This window comes from Neoarthrinium moseri (genome assembly GCF_022829205.1).
Source record: "Neoarthrinium moseri strain CBS 164.80 chromosome Unknown scaffold37_Wmoseri_CBS_16480, whole genome shotgun sequence".
NCBI lineage: Eukaryota > Fungi > Ascomycota > Sordariomycetes > Amphisphaeriales > Apiosporaceae > Neoarthrinium > Neoarthrinium moseri.
Window position 1 is genome coordinate 162,521 of NW_026055151.1, and position 19,370 is coordinate 181,890.

Genomic DNA, 19,370 nt, shown 5'->3' on the forward strand with positions numbered 1-19,370 from the left:
TTCCCAATCCAGAATGGCTCCTCCAGTCCCAGGAATTAAGGTGAATGACAATGGAGTTCCGGATTTCGATGACTTGCCTTTGAGAAAGACAGATCCCCATCATTCCGCCTGGGGTCTCTACGGGGATAAGGACGAGTTGGGCTTCCTGAATCGCCTCACCAATGATCGGGTTGCCTCTGCCGCCAAAAGCGAGATAAACACAGGGCAAAGGTGAGTGCCATATCAGAATGGGGCCTGTCACTGACTTGATCCAGAATCTCTCTCAACTGGCCTCTCAATGCACAGTCGCGCAAGCCTTTTTTTGAAAGAGCCAAGTTTCACCAGGATATGTTCACCAAACCACCGAGAACAGTCAATGATGATGTCTGGGTATTTAACTCGCAAGTCTCGACACAGTGGGATGGTCTCCGCCATTTCGGGTTTCAGAAGGAAAAGCTTTTCTACAATGGAGTCACCATGGAAGAAATCCATGGGATTGGTGAGGATGGGAATAATGCTACAGTCAATGGCATTCAGGGTAGGCATCTTGACACGTTTCAAACTGCATAACACTGACAGAGTATAGCGTGGTCGGAGCAGGGTATTGTAGGACGTGGTGTTTTAGTTGACTATCACAGCTGGAGAGAAGCTCAGGGAGAAGTCAAGTCAAACGATTTGTTCGCTTCGACCCCCATTCCGTTGGATGATTTGAAAGCATGTCTTCAATCACAGGGAACAGAGCTCAAGTTCGGAGACATTCTTTTCATTCGCTCTGGTGCGTGAACAGCTGTGGGCACGATGCATCGCGTGAAATGCTCACGACCCCTTAGGCTTTATGTCGGCGTACGGCAAGAAAACCGAAGAGGAGATATGGGAGCTCCAAGACACAACTCCACACAAGTTCGTGGGTGTCGAACAGAGCGAAGACATGCTCAGGTGGATTTGGGACAACTTCTCGGCTGTAGCTGGCGACCAACCTGCTTTTGAGTGTTGGCCAACGCAGAAAGACTGGCTCCTACATGAGGTATTGCTAGGTGGATGGGGTTGCCCGATCGGAGAACTCTTTGACCTCGAGAAGCTTTCAGAGCATTGCAGGAAGGAGAAGAGGTGGACTTTCTTCGTTTCGAGTGAGCCATGCAATGTTCCTGGTGGCGTTGCCAGGTATGTGCCTTATCTTCATTGACCGTGTGTAGCCGCCCGGCGAAGCTAACGAAAAACAGCCCTCCGAATATCCTCGCAATCTTCTAGAGGGCGTCTATTGCGTTCGTCTCATCTTTCGAGACTCATTGGAGTCAACAGGTTCAAATGTTTCGGTTTACGGCGCGTTTTATAGTTCGAAATCCAGGTCGGACGACTGGAATTACCGACTCTAGTTCATCTACTTTTATTTTCCTTGTTCCATGCCATTTTGATTACCGAAACCGTTGTGGGCAATCGTTGTCAGTTTTGGATTAGTTTATTCAGGTTGTTCAAGCAATATGCGCAACTAATTAACAATAAATTATAATATGAGTTCACTAAGGAGATACTTGGGTTGTGGGTAACGTTCTATCTGGGTTGCTCACTGAACCTAAAAATCACAGCCCCGTATCACACCAGTATACAGCGATGAATATTTCGGAAGAGATGTACCATTTTTCATGGCTTATATATAGTAAGTTTAACTCATTAACTGACATATTGCTACTGGCTGTTACTTCGCCATACTTAAGTCTCCACCGCAACCAACCTTCCTTGACCAGGTGCTTATTACGCGCTACGCACTCATCATATCCGAGAGCTTTTACAAACCTAATTAAATTAAACAACTCCATCTGTGACGGTCCATTGCCATTTCCGCATCGTGGATCATTCTGAGCGTTATATTCGCTCTTCAAGAGCCAAAAGCTTCGTCGCAGAAAGTCAAAATTATACACCTGTTGATTCACAGGGGCTTTTAAATGATTCACCGGTGAGAGATCCGATGCCGAACCTTGTGGCCTGCTTGGGAATGAAGCGGATGCTGGGTATCCTCAAAGTCGCGCAGGCATGGTCAGATTCACGTGGGTAGTGGAAACTATCTCGTGTTAAGATGGTTGTGCCTTGGCCTGTGAGCATCAGGGTTGCATTCGCTATTAGCGCTCCGACCCTGGTCATGAGTCTAGAGCACACCGCTGCAGAATGCGGAGTTACAGCGTCCTCCCGCGCCATGCTCTTGCATCGTTCTTATACAGAAGTAGAACTAGCCCCGAGGGGCCTTGACTCTATTTCGCCAAGCCCATCGCTCGTCCTATGAGACCGGGTATACTATGTAAGAGCTAGTAGAAACAATGCGGAACCTTCAAAACCCAGAATTGGAATGCTTAGCGTTGTCTCTATTATCTCAAATGTTCCCTCCTTTCGTTCTTAACTGCCATTCCATGGCGGATTAAGCAGCATTTGGATAGCCCGATTACTCCTATGATCTATATCCCGTGTTTCCAAACCGATCTCGAATCATCGTCAAATAGTCAACTATGAGACGGTGGGCGATCCTCTCATTGGTGATCTATCTGGCACGTCTTAGCTGCGCCGACCCCAACCGCTGCAAATGTTTCCCGGGAGATGACTGTTGGCCTTCGAGGCCAAAATGGGATGCGCTCAACGGCACCGTAAATGGTCGGCTCATCGCCACAGTTCCGTTAGGCAGTCCCTGCCATAGTCCAAACTATAACGCTGAGACGTGTGCGGATCTGCAAAGCCGGTGGCAGTATGAGGAGATCCAGTAAGAGCAATACTGTGTGCTTATTCGGCTAGGAACTGATGGTAGCAGTATGAACTCATCGTCCTCTGTCATGGCGCCTTTCTTCGCCAACCAGAGCTGTGACCCATTCCAGCCCACGTCCCGCCCTTGCGAACTAGGGAACTACGTGCGGTATGCCGTCGATGCTTCATCCGTGCCCGATATCCAAGCAGCAGTCGATTTCGCCAGGCAGAATAACATCCGCTTCGTGATCCGAAACACCGGGCATGACTATCTGGGACGCTCAACCGGAGCGGGCGCTCTTGCCGTCTGGACGCACCATCTCAAGAGCATCGACTTCTCAGATTATGAGTCGGCTGACTACAGCGGCAAGGCTGTCAGGCTCGGTGCAGGCGTCCAAGGCTTCGAAATCATGCAGGCCGCGAGGGACCAGGGGCTGGTCGTCGTCGGCGGCGAGTGTCCCACGGTCGGCCTCGCCGGCGGCTACACGCAAGGGGGCGGCCATTCTGCGCTCAGCTCCAGCTTTGGCCTCTCCGCCGACAACACTCTGGCTTGGGAGGTGGTGCTCGCCGATGGGACTTTCGTGATTGCCAGTCGGACCGAGAATCCCGACTTGTTCTGGGCGCTGAGTGGAGGCGGTGGAAGCACCTATGGCATAGTTGTATCTATGACGGTGAAGGCCTTCTCGGACGCGGTGTTCAGCGGTGCCACTCTCTCGTTTTTCACCTCAGACAACCCGAGTGACCGTTTTTTTGCCGGCATCCAAGCTTTCCACGAATCGCTCCCGAGCATAGTCGATGCAGGAACCATGGTCGTGTACTACTTTACCGACACGTTCTTCATGATATCACCCGTCAACGCCTACAACAAGACCCAGGCGGAAGTCGAACAGATCATGGCCCCGTTGATTGCGAGTTTAGGCTCGCTCGAAGTGGTGTACTCGGTCTCATACAGCGAGTCAAAGAACTACTACGACCATTATGACACGTATTTCGGCCCCTTGCCCCTTGGGAATATTCAGGTAGGCATTGCACAATATGGCGGCCGCTTGATCCCACGGTCAGTGGTCGCAAACATCTCCGACACAATGCAGAGTATTGTGAAGCAAAGTGTCACCTGGATAGGAGTCGGGACCAATGTTGCACCATTTGGCAATAGCCTTACCAATTCGGTGCACCCGGCGTGGAGGGAGGCCCTAGTGCATACGACCTTGACTACACCTTGGAACTTTACGGCGCCGTGGGAAGACATGATTGCTCTACAGGATAAGATGACAAATGTCATCCTCCCAGAGCTTGAGGCAGTCACTCCTGGCAGCGGCGCATACGTAAACGAGGCGGATTTTCGTCAGCCCAATTTCCAAGATACGTTCTGGGGTACAAACTACGAGAGACTCCTGACCATCAAAAAGAGGTACGACCCGCACGATATGTTATATGCCAGGGCGGGTGTAGGGAGTGAGTCCTGGATAGTGTCACAAGAGGGGAGAATGTGCCGATCATAGGTTAGTATGGGTTTTAAGACCTAGACTATGTATGGGGTCTCATTGAATACTCGAGTACGATAAGTACGAATTCGTACACTACAGCACCTACATAATATGAATCAATGGAAGCGATCTGCGTGCCTCTACGTCGCGTATGACTAGTTGGATTGCTGGCGTAATACAGCAATAAGTACACGAATCTCTCGCAAAGGCAGTCTACACAGTGAACAAGCCATAGGGCTTAAAGAGTCTCAGAAGTTAAAAAGAATTGGGCGTTTTCGTTCATTCGTCTTCCCAAACTTATGGGCTTTTGAGGCAGCACCTCCTTCCGCTTCTGAAGATGAGTCCTCATCACGACTCTTGGCATATACGATCAGAGCTCCCATTTTCAACCTGACAAAGATGCCGTGGAGTCAATGTGCACCTAATGCATAACGAGGGATAATCTCCAAGCTTTCTTTGATAAGTATACCGGTATACCCTGCTGTAAGATTACGTGAAGTTTGGTCAAAGACTTGTAATGAGATTTTTAAATTGCTGCCTTGATAATGTCTCTATGTGTTGACATTGGAGCTAGGCGCACCTCCTTGTCTCAGGCATTCGCCAGACTTGTCGTGGATTAGACCAGAACAGCCCAACTAGCTATAAGCGCCGAGAGTCAAGTACTGATCATTGGAGACCCCAGTTCACCCGGCTTACCGAGCTGATTAGGTCAGTTGTAAGATTGGATCCTGCTCATGCCTTTGCCTATAATATTCCCTAACACTTTGACTCCCTCTACCAGCAGCCTGTGTGGCTCCAGCTTCAACGTCTATGCTGGCGTTTTCCCGACCAACGACGGAGTTCGAAGGGATCTCGCTTGTTTCCTCCAACCCCGCTCGAAAACTAGGTCATAACGTCACGGAAGGTTCCCCCTATACTGGTCCAAGCCACGCCAAGTAAGGTGCTTTGAGCTCTGTGCGGCAGCAATCCACAGAGGAAGGACTGCTGCTACTCTATAACTACGCAGACCTATCGCTTACGGTCACTGGGGGGTAATATTAGTATCTCATTTTCGATATCAAAAAAAGCCGGGCGGACTTACGTGCTAAGCCTCCGAGACAAGGATTGCAACTTCTTGTCGTTGTCAGCCTCTCGTTTGGCGCGCTCCAAGGCGGCAGCATGTTGCTCATCGGCGGCTTTCTGCACCTCCTCATGGGTCGGCGGAAGCCTTTCGTTTTGCAAATCAACCTTCCTCGCGTCCTCAAAACTGCTGATTGCGTTCTTGATACCCTCGGCACCCAGCATGAGAGTACCGGCAGGGAGCCTACCGCCGGAAACGGTCTTGAGCTCCGTAACCTTCTCCGATTCCTCGCGGAGGACCTGGAACACACGAGATAATCTGCCAATGGCGAGGATCTTGTTCTTGATGTTGCGCCTCTTGTATTCAATAGAGTCGGGATCATTGAGCGGGTCGTTGAGCGGAGGGGAGGCAGGGCCAGGCGACGTGGTGACCGGGGTCTCGTCCTTGAGCTCCTCCTCGGAGCAGGTGCTCAGGATGGCGATCAACATGTCCGTGATCTTCTCTCCCACGAAAGGCAAAGACCAGGTGAAGACGTCCATGAAGTTGGGGAGCCAGTACGGGTGCGGCGTGCAGTTGAACTGACGGATGTTCATAACGTTGTTCTCGTACTTCAACACAGCGGCCTTGTTGTTGTAGACGTCCAGGTAGTTTGGCGCGGAGAAGATGGTCATGACGCTGGGGAAGCCAGTCGTCCGCGTCTTGCGGTACATGCGGTAGCCAGCATCCTGGGCTTCGTGCGCGCGGATGATGGACAGCAGGTTGTTCTTCTCGAGGAATGCGCAGGCGGCGGGGTAGGAGAAGAAGTAGGAGCAGCCGCGCACGTGGTTGTGCATGAAGAACTCGCTCGTCTTCTCCTGGCCGAAGTCCTCGAGCGGGTCAGCCCACAGAATGTCACACATCAAGCCCTGGGTGGGCGGCTCGCGGAAGCGGTCGATGGCCCTCAGGTCGTCGAGGGTGTGCAGCTCGGGGCTGAGGCCACCGTGGATACACAGGAACTGTTTGTTCATAACAGCGGCGAGGGGCAAGCAGCAGAAAGAGTCCATGCAGGCCTCGTAGATGGCCTCCGAGTACTTGTGCTTGCACTCGAGCTTGAAGGTGAAGTAGTCGGTCAAATGCCTGCACTCGTGATTGCCTCGCAGGAGCCACAGCGTCTTAGGGTAGTGGATCTTGAGGGACCACAGGTAAAGGACGCACTCGATACTGAAGTACCCACGGTCGACGTAGTCGCCGAGGAAGAGGTATCTGGTCTCGGACGGGTCGCCACCGACCTCGAAGAGCTTCATGAGATCGTAGTACTGGCCGTGGACGTCACCGCACACCGTAATGGGCGCGTCCATCTCCAGCAGGTTGGGCTCTTCGCGGAGGAGCTCGGAGCCCTTCCTGATGATCCATAGCGCCTGCTCCTCGGTCAAGCGGCCCTCGCGGTAGAAATGCTGCTTGAGGAAGTTGATGTTGGGCTTGGAGTGGGTTTCGTCTTCAAAGAACTGCTCGTCACTCGGGGTAAATGTGGCCGGGGCTTGCACATCTGCGGCAGAGGACAGTCAGCCATGGCCAAGGCGCAACGGGGAGTGGAATGGGCCCCTGATCCCTTTTTCTTTTGGTGGCGGCGGGGTAGATGGGCGACGACGGAGGGCGGGCGGGCTGGGCAAGGGACACATTGGGAGGAGAGGGGGCGTGGTGGTTGATCATGGGCAAAGTACCTTTACAAACCCGCTCCTGGGTGTTGACCTGGGTTCCATCCTCCATAGTATGGAGGGTGAAGTCGATCTCAGGCACCGGCTTCTTCTCTCTTATGGCGCGGATGGCATTGTCGACCTGGGCGATGCGCTGCTGCTCCTCGACCGATGAGGGCGGCTGACCGTCGTCGGCCTCCATCTTGGAAAGCGATGAGGAGTTGCGCCTGAGGGTGGAGGCGGCGCTCGTTCAGGTTGCAGTAGAAATGCACGAGCGGTCGGGCAGGAGGCGATATGGCTGCAGTGCACAGTCGTCGACAAGAAGCGGCGCGGCGAGGAACGGCGACGGCGACGGCGACGGTGACGGGCAATGGGGTTAGTGAATAAGGCTGAGGGAAGGGGCAGGTTCAAGGTTGGGTGACAGAAAGGCGGGCAATTCTACAAAAAGGGTTCTGCAGTTGTCGGAGGCAGGCTGGGCTGGCTCTACGTTGACCTGGACTGAACCACGACCTGGACCTGGACCTGGATGGAGGAGAGGGAGAGGTGCGCTAAAGCTGAAGTGCGGGCGGGATTGACGTGGGAAGCGAGCGATGGGCCCTGATGGCTGATGGCTGATGGCGGATGGCGGATGGGGGGGGGGGGGGGGGGGGGGGGGGGGGGGGGGGGTTCGTCGCTCACTACAGTACCTAAGTACCTACCACAGCAGAAGAGCTGGCAGTCCACACTCCAGGCGGGTGTTTGGATGTGGATGTGGGTGTGGGTGCGGGTTTGCGGGTGTGGTTGTGGTTGTGTGGGTGGCAGGGTGTGACCAGGCACGAGACAGTGCCAATGAGAGGCTGCAGGATTCCGGACGTCCTTTGGGTTGCCAAGCCAAACTGGCCCAGAGATTCTGTGTATGGGTTCGTTGCGAGATGCTACGGTACGCTGCGCTCGGTATGCGAGCGAAAACGCAGCCGTGCTGTCAGATGCCAGGTCATTTTTCGTGACACCAATGGTATTTCAGACAGACAGACATCCATCTGAGAGGCTGGCCACCCGTGTCGCTGAAGCAAGTAGTCACCTCGATCGTGAGACGATAGACCTATATTCCTCGCTCGTTACGCAACCCTCGCTCTGGATTCGAACTACACACCGTTCGCCTACCTAACCTGCATAGGTACTCAACTGGACGCGACCGGGTTCGACAGCAGAACTGACGTTTTCGTCTTGATTGAAATACACCAAGGCTACCCAGGCTACCCAAGCCGTCGGGCACCCTGTAATTTACAGACTCAGGTTAGGCATCTTGCAAGAGGCAGCCTAGGCCTTGGCGGTTGGTTTTAGGAGGACAGACAACTACCTAGGTACTGCCCAGCGGCCGTACTAACGTAACCAAGGAAGTTGGATCAGATGAGAAGAGCCCGATTGGCAAAGATCTAAAGAAGGCGGCCGGCGACACCAGGCAGCAAGGCTCACCGAGCACATAATCCATACTTGGCTGCAGACCCATGGAAAAAGTCCAGCAGGCACTTACGGCGGCCTGAATACCAGAGTCTGACCGGCGAGAGCGTACCTGGTTTGGTACATTCTTACTTAAGAGGCTTCGACTTCTGCTGCTATCCAACCCAAAAAGTCAGATGTTATAATCTTGTTTGTCAGTATAGACAACATGATCCCAAAGCTTAAATTTGACCTCTGTGTGCAGCACGGGACTTCTGTCGTGCACTGGTCGCATGTTGCCAAATGCTGTTGTGAGGTCCCTAACTACCTGCGCTGCCTGTGTACTTAGCGTAGCCATCATGGTACAGTGGCGATGACTTCATCATCACGTATAACTAGAGCCGCCTCCCACAGCACCGGCATGTAACCCGCCCACGTGACAGCTTACAAAGCGCATAGTTTCAGGCACGCAGGCTTAGCAAATGGTCCCATTGCCTTATACCTCTCTCCTTTCCATCCCTCAGTTCTCCAGTGTAAAATCCAAGTGCGTCACAGCTCGGTCATTTCCCCAATAAGTCTATTTCTGTGTCCCACCGTTCGCAGCTTCAAAAGAGAGACTTCTACTCTAAACCTTGGGTATTCAACATAATCGCACGTGCCCCAGATCGTCGCTGCTCTATATCGCGCCAATCCGCCCAATCCACAAACCCACATGGTGTATTCCGGTACAGCCCCAAAGTCGTTGCTTATACTGCACAGTAGCCTCCGTCCACTAGCATGTCAATTCCAGTCGTGTATGACGAGGCATCGGAAGCCAGGTACAGGTAAGCTCCTTTCAGCTCCTCCGGCTCTCCCTCGCGACCTGTTGAGAGTTGTCAGTCCTGCGACAATGCTTCTCTATTGCGACAGAATATCGTGACACTTACCCATGGGGATCTTGTCTTTGAAATAGCCCTTCGTCTCGGCTGGGATGAAGTTGGAGATATCGGTCTTGATATACCCAGGGCTGATGCTGTTGGCCCGAGCAAAGCCAACCCATTCTACTGCGAATGACTTGCCTATACGACGGCATTAGTTACCGGAACAGCAGTGATCCATAACATAGTCACTGCTCCAAAACTCACATGCGTGGATGATCGCTGCCTTGGAAGCGTTGTAAGTTGTCTGCATTTGCGGGACGTTGGCAATGTGGCCCGACATCGATGCTGTGGCGATGAAGCTGCCGTAGCTAAAGTTCTCCAGCTTTTGGCCATCAATAGTAGTACCCTCCTGCTTCTGCCGTCTCCAGTGGAGTGCGGCTGCCCGAGCGCAGTAGAAGGTGCCGTCAATGTTGACGGCCAGGACTTTCTGCATCCGATCTAGGGGCCCGTCGATAAACGGGCCGTCTTCCCAGGCAATGCCCGAGTTGGCGACGAAGACATCCAATCGCCCGTTGAACTCCTTCACAATCTCATCGACCGCGTCACGCACCGCTTCCCACGACTGAACGTTCACTGGGTATGCCTTGCCTGAGATGCGAGTCAGAAACCCATGTGCCCCAAGGACCAGCTTTCGACGGACTTACATTTGACACCGAATCTCTTTTCAATATTGGCCGCTTCATCCAGTGCCTTTTTGTTGCTGTTGTACCAGATAGCTACATTAGCACCGGCCTCGGCGTAGGCATGGGCGATGGCCAAGCCGATGCCTGCACCGGCTCCAGACACGATGGCAGTTCTCCCTTTCAGCGAAAACAATGGCATTACCAGGCCGCCGCCAGCAGACGGCGCCGGCATGCCATCATGTGTGAAATGACCACCTTTCATGTCAGCCATCTTGACGGATTAGCAGGAATCTTCGGCGATCAATATAGAAGCAAATCTGAGCGTATGTAAGAGGGACCTTCGCAGAGCACACGAGATTCACACAACGGACCTGGCCCAAATTCACAACCGAGAAAGAGAGCAAGGACTACAAGGGCCAACGTAACGTTCCAGGTGGCTGCGTGAATAAATACCTGACACGACCGGGAGCTGCCGAGCCATGGGATCCTGCAGTCGTCTAACCAGCAACGCAACGGTCCGATATGACGTCTCCTGAGTGGAGCGCGTATTCCCCAGGAAAGTAGGAAAACTAGTCTACGTGAAGCGCCATACGCGACCTGGGGAACGTGCTTGCGAGTCATTATACTTTGGCCCCAAGTTGGAGCCCCGTCCTTGTGGCTCTCATGGTCTTCATATAGCCACTTACGTACGATTCAGGGGACTATAGATAAGATCACGGGATCAGAGAGTATCAATTTTCCTTTCTTATGTACTCCTTTCTACCTTTGCCGGTGTGAGAATGTGAACTCTTATCCTCTGGGGATATGGTCGCATATCAGTAGGCGGGGTAGCTAGCTCCTCCATCTACGCCAAGCTTCTCCATGGTTTTGTTGCGCATAAGGGGGCTGAGTGGATGGTCATGCAGATTTGATGGACCCAAGCCGGCGAATCGGCGGTCAAACATCTTAGCGACTACCAAAAAAACCCGCACTCCTCTATACACCAAGGCGAGCGGGATGCCCCTGAAAATCGCACCTGACGATAGATCGGTAGAGGCGATCTAGCTCGTGTCCATGGCTAGGTCACTCTATCTAGTACCATTACCCGACTACCCGTCGTAGAATCTCTTCCCTGGGATAATTCGTATTTCTCCATCGTGACATAAAGTCATCTCGATTGACTGTATTCTCGTCAAAACCACAGCACAATATCACAATGATTGTTCAAGAAATGCTCCAACTTACTGTACCCACCGCACATTCTCCTCACGCCCGTGAACGCGCTTCGCCCATGCAGTACACGCCAATTATCAAAGACTGAGAGCCTGGGTTAGTCAAATGATCCTATGCAGATTTGAGGACACTAACCTAGAAGACTCCCGGGAGTAAGCTGGAACCAGTACTCTACCGATTTCCGACGCAGTATTGCGTCCCACTTCCTGGCAGCATCATACCATTCCTGTGGAGAGTACTCGCTGTCGAATGGGACGACACCCCTGTCGTCGTTGTTCCATCTGACACGATGCAGCGCGCCCGTCTTCTCGTCGACTTCAAGGACGGGATATAACTTGTCGGGAGCAATCGTGATTCCTTCATTTCCACTGGCATGCCATGGCAGCTTAACACGACTCAGGATCTCAAACGCTTTAGGGTCTTCGTCCCTCAAGATACTCGCTGCGTAGAATCCATCCACAAGGAGAGACTGGCCGCCGAGGGATATCTTTCCATCCTTCACAGTGTCGTCTGTGTGAGACAGGAGATGGAAGGCCTGCAAGCCGGCGGGGTCTGAGAAGTAAGTGGTGTCTGTGTGCGCCGCCAGAGCCAGATTGGTGTAAGCAGTGTCTGCGAGTGCGAGGTCCGGAATGAAATCGTAAAAGCCCCCATAATGGGTGTGCCTGATGAAGGCAATCTTCTCCAGTAGCTTTTCTGTGGCCTCACCTGTTTCGTATGGTACGTCTTTGATGAATGAGAACCCGAAACGTCGCTGAACCCAGCATTAGTTACATGTCAGAGAAGTAGCCCCATTCATAAAAACTCACAATGAAGGCTGTCAATTGACCAATTGCGGCCGTTTCGTTGCTCTCAACATCTTTGCTTCTCACCGATGGCGGCCATTGTTCCGCTTCAGAATTGCCATCTGCACCAAAATACTCGACTCTGCTCCCATTAGTTCTCATTCACGCCACTTATCGATGCTGGATCGATGCTGGCTTACTGTAAGCTTTCAGACTCGACACGGTCTGCCTTCAAGTATGAATTGATGAACTCCCAGGGGTAAAAGCTCTCATGAGCATTATCAGACCCTATCCAAAGGTTAGAATCCAGTAGACTCGTCATGAATCGGAGCGAAATACATTGAACTCTGACGCCAGCTTCCTGACTCTCGACGTGTAAGGGCCGAATATCTTTAGGTAACTAATCTTCAATTAGTATGTGGGCATGCACATTGACGTATATACGACAGCTCACGTCAAATGTGTTGAATCCCCTTTGCATCGTGTCCTGATTTACGCATGATTTGCATCGGCAATTGTCGCTGAATTCGAATCAATGACAGAATCCTACTTTGGAGCTTGTGGGACGTACCGTAGCCAGATACTTGGCCTGTCGTGGCATCAGTTCAGGCTGGCCTTCCAAAGAATAAATTCTAAAAATGAACACTCACAGTGACGTTCTTTTGAAGCCCGCATTACCTTCACACGTAAAATCGAGACGATCGTGAGACCCAGTCACAGTGGGAACGCCACCTAATTTTCGACGCGACTGAAATATCCATGGCCGTTGGGCGAGGGCTCGGCTAGTGTAAAGGCTTCTAAGCAGTGTCACAATTAGCTGTGTGTAATCATCCGTTCATTTCACGTCAGCTTACGAGAAGAGTGCTCGTCCTCGAGCAGCTCGTACGATCATTGTGAATCCTGCGGAGTGCGAGTAAGCGAGCTTGACGGCTACACTGCATGGACTGGCGACGCCGGAAAGTCTGTAGCTGGTAGTTTAACGAGAATGGTGTCTTCCTTACAGTATCACTGTTGACCTATACAACGAATGTACACTGCTTATACTCAAAGTGAAGCACGCGTAAGTTGAAAATACCCAACTTGGTCGAACCCACCATGGTACCGATGAGAGCCGAGGATCAAGCAAGCGTTGGTTACATAGGCGCATTACTTCAGTTTCCTGCGCCCGCCACGACAACTTCGCGCTAAGACGGTGTTAGCTTGTGATTATATGGATCTGTGGCGCAACAAAAGACTGCGCCACGACATTGATATCCAGTTTCGGCTCTCGATCAGTGTGGGAGGACACCACTATTTCGAGAACTTGAAACCCAGGGGGATTGTCCTTCCTCCAGCGTCAGCATCGAAACGATCTCGGCAGAGGGTAGAGTCCTCGCAGATTGGTCCTTCGCCTCTTAGTGTTCTCTCGGCCCGAGGCCTAGTCGTGGGGCTGACCACTCCTGGTGCCCGATTAGACGCCAGACCCGACCCCTTGGGTCTGCCTCCAATAATAGGGTGACAACATCACCGCCCACCCATATGGATGGGTTGCTCTGATGGACCAACGTGTTCGAAGGAAGCCACTCCCAGGGCGCTTGTGCTGCGCCTCTAGCCTGTATTCGGGGGGAGGGGGGGCTGCACACGTGGCCGCAGGTGTTGTTGAGACTTGCAGTTCGCTCGAACCAACACCTCGGGTCGGCGATTTAGGTCGACTGCCAGGATCATATCTGTTTTACACGCCTCGCTCCTGCAGATTTGGAGATGTTAGCTCGCATCGCGGCAAATTTCGTAGCTTTATTGGCTTGATAATCGACTCAAGCGCCAGCAGTGCATGTTTGTGGGTATTAGCTATAAGTGTCTTGTTTTGTTAAGGCCAAGACGAGGCCCGAGGCAGATTTTAACTAGCCTTTGATGCTTCTCGTAAATGGCAATAAAATACCAGGTGACACCAGATATCCGGTATGTGAAGGAATCTTCAAAGTCCTCATGTTCTGATGCCCTCGTCATGGCCTCAATGGCTTCCTTTAACATTTTAGTCTCCTTATTATACATCAGTACAGGCGTGGGAGGCAGTACAATACCAAGTTTACTGCTTCAAAACGACGGAGTTCTTCCCATAACACCTCGATCTCAATCCTCCCAGAGTTCCTGCCCTACCAGTAGCGACTCACCCTGTGGCAATGGGCTACCTACCGACTTTTGCTGCCCATCCGATACCGTTTGCGTTTCCGATGTTTCAAGAACCACAGCAGTTTGCTGTCCGAAAGGCCAAGACTGTCATCTAATCGCAGCGATCACCTGTGATATACAACAACAAAATGTTACGGCATTCCCAAACAGCCCGCTTCATACGACACGGCTTGGCGAGTCGCTCCCGAGTTGCGGTAATAGCTGCTGTCCATTCGGATACAAATGCAACAGTGATTCCAACTGTGAAAAAGTGGAGGAGTCGACTCCAACAATTTCCATTGTGCTCTCGCCTACTAGCTCACCAATTACAACTTCCCCAAGCACAACCGCGGCCCATGAGCCAACATCGACGGTACCGGCACCAAGTGAACCAGCAGCTTCGAGTACAACCAGCGATCCCTCTTCATCAGTTATAAACGGCGCAAGCACACAGACTTCAAACAGAACAGGCGTTGCGGTGGGAAGCGCCGTCGGTGCCATCTCTCTTGTTGGCGTTGCCGTCTACCTATGGGTGCGCTGGAGAAGGAGGAGGCGCAAGCCAACAAACCCAACAGTGACTACACAAATGCAACGCAGGAGGACCTTGCGAAAGCTGCAGCCCAGTTCGGCCCAGCTGACGAAACTACGGACCTGGGGCGGCCAAGACTATTGGGGCATGCTCGGCTCCGGCCCGCAGCCCAAGCCGAAACCGAAACCAATCATCGCCTATTACCATGCACCGGAGCAACCTTTTCAGGCGGTGAATGGCTTTGCCTCAGAACTGCCGGCAACGTCTTTGTCTTTCTCTTTCTGGAACCAAGGTCAAATTCCACAACATGTGTCCCCGATAAGACCAAAATCATGTTACAAGACTTACGCTGGAACGGTGCCTGGGAAGTCGCAAGACAGGTGGAGTTACCGATGATGTATATACAAATAACGAAGAGCCATGATAGCCCAAGCTTCCCTACCCTTATACCCCTTTTGAGCCAGATACTTTTAGGATGTTTCTTCGAAGGTGTTTTCGAACAGACCTCGGTGGATTAGATAGCAGTATTCATAGTGATTGAAATACATAGTACATTCACAATCTCTTCATTGTTTCCGATACCTGGGGAAGACCTCAGAACATGTGTACCGAGCTTTATGTCTCGGAAAGCCTGATGGAACATTCACAAGAGTTCATCGTCCTCCGTGATCGCCCTGGAGTGAAGACGATTATCAACTAACATGTTATATCAGGTTAATCATATGAATATGAACGAATTCCCATTACCCACTACTAACCATTAACACACACTACTTCAGAGGCACATGAATGCTCTCACGTTCCAACTTCTTGAGGAACTGCATTCTTTACGCGGTCGATCATGCGCGATCCTCTCGAGCTGGAAGCTCAGCTGCACAATGACAGGATCGAGAGAGACCGGATAGAAGCAGTGGGGGCAGTGCACGACTGCACTCACAGAGTGATACCTCTTTGCGCAGCATGCCTGGTCATATTCTCGACCGGGGCCATCATGGTGTGTACCCTGGCTTATGAAAAGCCTCTACCACGAGGCGGAGTGATCGCCGTGTCTTCCATCTTTGGTATACTGACTTTGTTATTCCTCCTGGGGAGCATCAAGCTCTATCGAGACCGGATGTATGCCCACAGGCCTCGACTCAGCTTTCTGCATAATTTCAGGAACAGGGTGAACCAAAAGTGGCGCCAGGACCATGACGGTCCGCAGGCTGGCACACCAATGTCGTTTCTAGGTCAAGATCGGGACCGAAATGGCCAGGCCTTGCCCCGTCCAGAATTACATGATATCTCTCCTGATGAAGGTGGTGGTGTTGGTGGCCTCTCATCCACCTTTCCTCGACCCACTCCCCCGGTGCAGCGGCGGTTCCCAATGGGTCCGCAGGAGGAGCCGATGGTTCAGGGTGGCAGATCACAGTACGCAGCGACGGGGCCTCAGCATAATTACAGGAGGATGGATGATACGTCGCCTTCGAAGGAAAACGACTTTTCATACATGGAGACGCCGCCCGACTTCTACTGCCCACCGGCCCCGGCACGGCGGCTCAAGGCCCAAACATCAACCCAAAGCTTCCGACAGTCTCTCAAACCAGCCAACGGGCGTACCGATCAAGTATACACTTACACTCAGGGTCAAGCATCCCGCGCAACCGAGGGCGGAATTCAGAGCCACGGCGATCAGCCCAATCGGACAGATCGAGGTGGGCCACCGCCGCAGCAGGGTCCGTCGTTCATGGCCGGGGCTTCCGGAGTGGCCGGGACTCCTGGATCATACAACGCGTACAAAGGCCAGAGCGCAGACGGCGGGGACTTGGCTGCTAACGTAGCCCTTATGCCGCAGCTCGAGTCGATACAGAAAGCTCTGGACCTTCTTGGCAAATACGCGAAACCCTTACTCCCAGAGCTGGGCGGGCTGGGCGGGCTGGGACTGTACGCCGTCTCCGAGGCGCCCAACGAAGGAACAGATGGGCCTTCCCTGCCGCCGTCAGCAAGCGGTCATCAGCCAACTCAAGCCCGCGAGGGCGCGTGGTGCGGCACCAATGTCGACAAAGCGAACAGATACCCGAGAACGAATACTCAGTCACATCAGCAACAGCAGTATCCACAGCCACCAAAGGCCGGGCCCCCGGCGGGCTCTACTGCGAACGACGGGTTCCCCAGTGCCTTTCTGTCTCGTGAGCGCGATCATGCCAGCGAGGCGCACCAGCGGGCCAGACAGCCCGATGCTGAGCGGGGGAGACAGATCTGTCCAATTCCTGAAGCCCAACCTCAGACGGAGTGGCAAGACAGACGGACAACTGATGATGGAAGGCGGATGGCTAAGGAAAATTGGCATGAGTCTGGGAGCAGGTTAGAGTCAGGGCCGTCGGCACTTGCACCCTCCAGCAATGGCTCCACTACAGAGGGCTTAAGCAAGCGGAAAAGTGGAAGTCTGTCAGATTGGGAGATTGTAAATCCATAGACGGGGCTGCTGGTGGCATCGTCCTGAGAAACGTATCGAACGATTCAGTGGCCAGGTTCAGTAAAGTTCAGAAGTGCCGACCTCTCAGAAAACCATTTTGCATTTCTGGTGACTCAGTCAAAACCGATCTAACTCTTATCCGGGTTGACCACTGCACTGCTGGAAACTCAATGAGAGTCGACGTGTGCCGTGTTCCACCTGCTAACTCCTGATGCAGACGCAAGTCGTGCGTGGTCTACAAAAATAGCCTGCATCCAAAGCAACCAAACGCCATTCCATCCTGTTCTAACATTCAGCTGAGGTCTTACACTGCTCCTCGGATTCTATCCCAGAAGGAAACGGAGGGCTTCGCGCCATCGACCAATTCCGGTGTAACAACAACCGTATTCCACTTCTCCACACCATCAATGTACAAGCTATAATGAAGGCTGCTGCGTTCACCGTCCGCCAGGTTCTCGATCGAGAGAGATCCGAACTTGGAGTTTCCAGTGTTGATGTACCTGGTCATGTTAGCTATTGCGCGCTTTCTAGATTACTCGACAAAACTTACTTGAGTTCGACATCTTCATCGTCTTTCTGCTTGTAAGTTGGAATAGGGGAATAGAACTGGTTCAGGGGGCTAGCTGAGAACTCATGCACCGTGACGCTTTCAGGCCACTTTCCGTCCTTTGGCGGTGGGAACGCCGTGGCAGCAAATTCATGACGGTCACCCGACAGAACAACGACGCCGTATCCCGCAGCACCGGCATCCCACATGGCCTCGAGTACCAAACGGCGCTCGTGCAAGAAGCCGCCCCAGGTGTCTTTGGTATTGACGCGCCAGTTCTTGGTTAGGGGAACTGAGCTAGCGATGATCTTCCACTTCACACCCTTGGGCTCAGGACGACGAACCCAGTAAAGGAAGTCTTCTAACTGATCATGGCCAAGCATGGTTTTGTATTCGCTCTCAAAAGGCTCGCCGTTCCGAGAACGATAGCTGCGTGTATCCAACATGAAGAAGCTGGCAGGTCCTTGGGTGAAGGAGAAGTATGTAGCACCAGCGCGGGACACGACACCCGCGGTTCCAGCTCTTGAAGCACGAGGGGGGTTGACAGCGGTCTGGTAATGGTGCCAAGGGTCAACAGCAGTCTTATACACACCGGTAGTTTTGGCATCCCAGTCGTTGAGAATCTCGTGATCGTCCAGCACGTGGATCCAGCTGAGGTTCTGGCCGACAGGGGCCCAATCAGGCGATGCATAGACCTGGCGGTATTTTTGTCGGTAATCCTCCACTGACTTCCCAAAACGGTGGGGGACATCAATGTAGATGAAGTCGCCCATGAAAAGCATGAACTGGGCACCCAAAGACGGGAGAACTTTGGCAAGGTGCTTCATTCCAGGGATGGCCAAGGCGTGATCCATGGGGTTGTATGGGAGGCGAGGGAGAATGCAGGAAGTCGCGAGGAAGGTGAATTTGCCGTCGTTGTGATCTGGCATCTTTCCAGGCTTTGGCGCGGACAAGAACTCGCCAGAATGGTTGTTTGACGTGGTCCATTCATAGACGCGCTGCTTCGAGTGAGACAGGGGAATGGTGACGACGGCAGTGTAATCGGTCTCGTTCGATGTCCACTTAACACCGCCGGCTGTCTGCCAAAGAGGGTTGTCAAAAGGCGGCTGGGCGTCCTTGATATGTACCTGGACCGAGATGGGCATCTTGGACTGATCCGGTTCGCGAATCAGCAACTTAGCCTCGGTGTCGGACACATAACCAACGCGGGCGAACGACAGGTCATGGGTGGGGTACTGCCAACGAGGCCGGTACACGACGTCGGTGACCATTGCCACGCAGGCCGCATTGAGGAGAAAGCCAAGGATCGAGTGCAGCTTGCTGTTGGAACTCGGGATTCCTCCGAGGATGGTTTTCAGCGGAGACGCCGGCTTCTCCCTCACAGAGATATCCTCGGTGACCTGGACTTCCTCCTCGATCACGGCCTCGTCTGTATCGCCATTGGCTAGTTCGTCTTCATTCGCCAACCTGTCCGTCACCTTGACGTCGACATCATCAACCAGGACGACCTCGGGCTCCCGCCTGAAGAGCGAGACAAATGTAGGGATATATATGGCAAACAGGGCGTAGGATATGTATATGCACGGCTGTAAAAGTTGAGGTCAGAACGGGGTCTTTCGCCAGGGCCACGCGGTTCGGGCGAACTCGACTAGGACTTACCGGTAAGGCGGCCTGCAGCGGGCAATGGTCAGCACAAGACACACAGAGTGCGGTTGACAGTCAAAGGGAACATACCCAGCGCAAAAAGAAATAGGAAGCAATCTTGATACCGGCGGAGGCAATGCCAGCGGCGCGTGTTTGTGAGTCCATGGC

At 52.8% G+C, this 19,370-nt stretch overlaps 7 protein-coding genes across 7 annotated transcripts; 3 read left to right on the top strand and 4 right to left on the bottom strand.

The window, feature by feature from the left end:
* Positions 1 to 13: 13 nt before the first annotated feature.
* Positions 14 to 1,227, top strand: JN550_008673 (uncharacterized protein; the record flags this gene model as incomplete). The annotated part of the gene is made up of 5 exons (XM_049320660.1): positions 14 to 210; positions 255 to 517; positions 566 to 754; positions 810 to 1,140; positions 1,200 to 1,227. The coding sequence occupies 5 exons, from the start codon at positions 14 to 16 to the stop codon at positions 1,225 to 1,227; spliced, it is 1,008 nt and encodes a 335-aa protein (XP_049169331.1).
* A 1,544-nt stretch (positions 1,228 to 2,771) lies between these two features.
* JN550_008674 (uncharacterized protein) lies at positions 2,772 to 4,205 on the top strand (the record flags this gene model as incomplete). Its single annotated transcript, XM_049320661.1, has 1 exon — positions 2,772 to 4,205. One exon carries the CDS (start codon positions 2,772 to 2,774, stop codon positions 4,203 to 4,205), a length of 1,434 nt encoding a protein of 477 aa, XP_049169332.1.
* Positions 4,206 to 5,198: 993 nt separating this feature from the next.
* On the bottom strand, positions 5,199 to 7,125 carry JN550_008675 (uncharacterized protein; the record flags this gene model as incomplete). The annotated part of the gene is made up of 3 exons (XM_049320663.1): positions 5,199 to 5,214; positions 5,272 to 6,775; positions 6,951 to 7,125. The coding sequence occupies 3 exons, from the start codon at positions 7,123 to 7,125 to the stop codon at positions 5,199 to 5,201; spliced, it is 1,695 nt and encodes a 564-aa protein (XP_049169333.1).
* A 1,963-nt stretch (positions 7,126 to 9,088) lies between these two features.
* JN550_008676 (uncharacterized protein) lies at positions 9,089 to 10,156 on the bottom strand (the record flags this gene model as incomplete). Its single annotated transcript, XM_049320664.1, has 4 exons — positions 9,089 to 9,204; positions 9,269 to 9,400; positions 9,467 to 9,850; positions 9,907 to 10,156. The coding sequence occupies 4 exons, from the start codon at positions 10,154 to 10,156 to the stop codon at positions 9,089 to 9,091; spliced, it is 882 nt and encodes a 293-aa protein (XP_049169334.1).
* An 809-nt stretch (positions 10,157 to 10,965) lies between these two features.
* On the bottom strand, positions 10,966 to 12,360 carry JN550_008677 (uncharacterized protein; the record flags this gene model as incomplete). The annotated part of the gene is made up of 7 exons (XM_049320665.1): positions 10,966 to 11,045; positions 11,110 to 11,181; positions 11,233 to 11,848; positions 11,904 to 12,021; positions 12,080 to 12,167; positions 12,219 to 12,279; positions 12,334 to 12,360. 7 exons carry the CDS (start codon positions 12,358 to 12,360, stop codon positions 10,966 to 10,968), a joined length of 1,062 nt encoding a protein of 353 aa, XP_049169335.1.
* A 3,037-nt stretch (positions 12,361 to 15,397) lies between these two features.
* On the top strand, positions 15,398 to 17,011 carry JN550_008678 (uncharacterized protein; the record flags this gene model as incomplete). Its single annotated transcript, XM_049320666.1, has 1 exon — positions 15,398 to 17,011. The coding sequence occupies one exon, from the start codon at positions 15,398 to 15,400 to the stop codon at positions 17,009 to 17,011; it is 1,614 nt and encodes a 537-aa protein (XP_049169336.1).
* Positions 17,012 to 17,315: 304 nt separating this feature from the next.
* JN550_008679 (uncharacterized protein) lies at positions 17,316 to 19,367 on the bottom strand (the record flags this gene model as incomplete). The annotated part of the gene is made up of 4 exons (XM_049320667.1): positions 17,316 to 17,511; positions 17,562 to 19,144; positions 19,218 to 19,229; positions 19,293 to 19,367. The coding sequence occupies 4 exons, from the start codon at positions 19,365 to 19,367 to the stop codon at positions 17,316 to 17,318; spliced, it is 1,866 nt and encodes a 621-aa protein (XP_049169337.1).
* Positions 19,368 to 19,370: the final 3 nt, after the last annotated feature.